Source organism: Sinocyclocheilus grahami, unplaced genomic scaffold, assembly GCF_001515645.1.
Source record: "Sinocyclocheilus grahami isolate Dianchi unplaced genomic scaffold, SAMN03320097.WGS_v1.1 scaffold1180.1, whole genome shotgun sequence".
NCBI classification, from domain to species: domain Eukaryota; kingdom Metazoa; phylum Chordata; class Actinopteri; order Cypriniformes; family Cyprinidae; genus Sinocyclocheilus; species Sinocyclocheilus grahami.
In genome coordinates, this window is record NW_015506359.1 from 19,159 (window position 1) to 21,456 (window position 2,298).

The 2,298-nt window shown below is 37.2% G+C and overlaps 1 protein-coding gene across 5 annotated transcripts in view; it reads left to right on the forward strand.

The window, feature by feature from the left end:
- LOC107567686 (syntaxin 1A (brain)) overlaps positions 1–2,298 on the forward strand; it is a 22,709-nt gene that overhangs the window by 5,324 nt on the left and 15,087 nt on the right. For all 5 annotated transcript variants that reach the window (XM_016253406.1, XM_016253404.1, XM_016253403.1 and 2 more), the window contains exons 2-3: positions 1,357–1,431; positions 1,960–2,059. In XM_016253406.1, the coding sequence (XP_016108892.1) occupies positions 1,357–1,431; positions 1,960–2,059 (175 nt within the window). The remainder of the gene's footprint in view (positions 1–1,356; positions 1,432–1,959; positions 2,060–2,298) is intronic.

The window sequence follows — 2,298 nt, forward strand, 5'->3', positions numbered from 1 at the left end:
GTCATCATGTTGTTACTTACCTGCTTATCTTACTGTTCCTGGGTTCGTTCTGTTCTGGTAACAACAGCCATGTTGCACTGTATGTGTAGCTCTTATGTTGGTTTTTATTTAATTGTTTGACATGCACTGATTTGAATTGCTTACCGCGGTAGTTACTGTCGTTTGTTTATTCAAATGGCTGTGTATGAGCGTATCATTAGAGAAATATGAATTGTAGATGAGGAGTTAATTCCATTTAATTGGTTTGTCCCAATTTTGATGGCAGGAAATATTAGGCTAGTATTTAAACCACATGTTGTAAGTTAGGACCAAAAAAAGGATGTGTTCTCAAGGACTGTGCCCAGATAAGGGTTTCTCTGCATTGTTTAGTGCTAGGTTTGCTGCTCCAACCATTCTCTTTGTGGTTTTGTGTAGCCCGGTGAAGGTGCTCCGTTTGTGCACTAGGCCTATATTTAAATTCGTTTTGTTATTTGGTTTATTTCCTTTTTGCTTGTTTGTACTTTGTATTTAGTTATCACCCTCATTTGTGTCTGTGGGGAGAAAATAAACCACTTTTTGCACTTCATTCTCCTTGTCGGACCATGCCTATCTAGTTCCTCCCTAGACCATCGGAACCACGATATCTGACTTTGATGGCCATAAGGCTAGCAAGTTCAGTCACCTAAAAGTTTGCACATTTTCAGTATTTGCACACTCAATTCAATGAATAAATTTTTACAATTCATCTTATTTTAGGCAGTTTTACAAAGAATGGTGCCTCACAAACCTCCCAATTTACACGCTATCAGTTATCGCAATCAGTTTCTTTGTGTTATTGACAATGTGTCCAACCAATCACAAGTTAAGTATGGAGTGCCACAGGGTTCAGTATTAGGTCCTCTACTTTTCTCCTTGTATATGCTTCGCTTATTGTGGTCCCATGAACGGCAGTTCAGTTTTGCATGTATTACACATGACAAGATTGATTGTTTATAATTTTGTAAAACTTTTGCACACTTTACTGCATCATCTCTATCATGACGTCCTGTGCTGTTATTCTACCCGGCTCCATACATGGCTCTGGCACTCCTGTGGTCAAAATGTTTTATTGCCGGATCAAAAGACTATTTGCAAACTAAGGTATCAGTGAACAGTTTTTTTGTTGTCGACATTGTTGATTGATTCGGCCCTAATGATTGTATGGGCACAGGTCTAACAAATAGCTTGAATGCACCGTAAGTCGCTTTGGATAAAAGGATCTGCCAAATGAATAAATGTGAAATGACACTACAACTGTTCCTGCAATTACTACAATGACAAGTTCATTTTTTTAATGATAATAAATCACCTAATAACTACCATATTTCTGTTCATAAGGGAAAAGACCCAGAAGACGTGGACGAGGTGGCCGTCGGTATTGAAAAGGGTTTCATGGACGAGTTCTTTGAGCAGGTTTGATATTAATATTAATATATTTCACTAATGAAATCTCCTTCTCTGGGATTTGTTTCCTGCTGCTGCATGATGCTCTATAATGATACACAATTAACACATCATGTTAAGACTGCCATAAAACAGATTCACAGAAGAGCTTAAATGTGTTTGAACAGAGTCAGCACTAAACTTTGCAGTTGTGTTCTATTTATCAAGTAACACTGATAACTTATTTTAACCTGTTATATAAGATACATATGCAAACATACACTATACATATATAAATCAGCAGTTGACATATGCACAGGAAAACAAATGACTGCTGATCAGATTTGTGTTTGAAATATGAAAACATATTGGTAAGCATTATTTATTTAATTAATACATTTTTTGTAAAACTCTTTAAGTTTTGTGACTCAACTATCTGTGTGTGAATTTATTTGAAATTTTGAGTCAGGTCTAACCCTGCAGAGATATGTGAAACAAGCTTTACTGTTAACGAACAACATGTATTTGATCCGTTCTGAACTTCCTCTTATCTCTCAGGTAGAGGAGATTCAAGGGTTCATTGACTCTCTGGCAGAGAAAGTAGAAGAAGTGAAAATAAACCACAGCGCCATCCTGGCCTCTCCAAACCCAGACGAGAGTAAGATCCTGCTACACATAAAGCCTTAATTAACTCACAAACGTAAATGGAAAAGATTACAGTCTGTCGATCAGCTTCACCATTACAAATAATTTGTGTATCTCTGTAAGAACTTGCATGAACATTTAACTAGATTTCAGACATTACAACAGGACTGTTCTGATTGGCTGCATTCGCACAGCTACAGAATGTGGAGGTCGGTCCTGCTTCCGATGTTCAATACACTTCTGTTTACACTC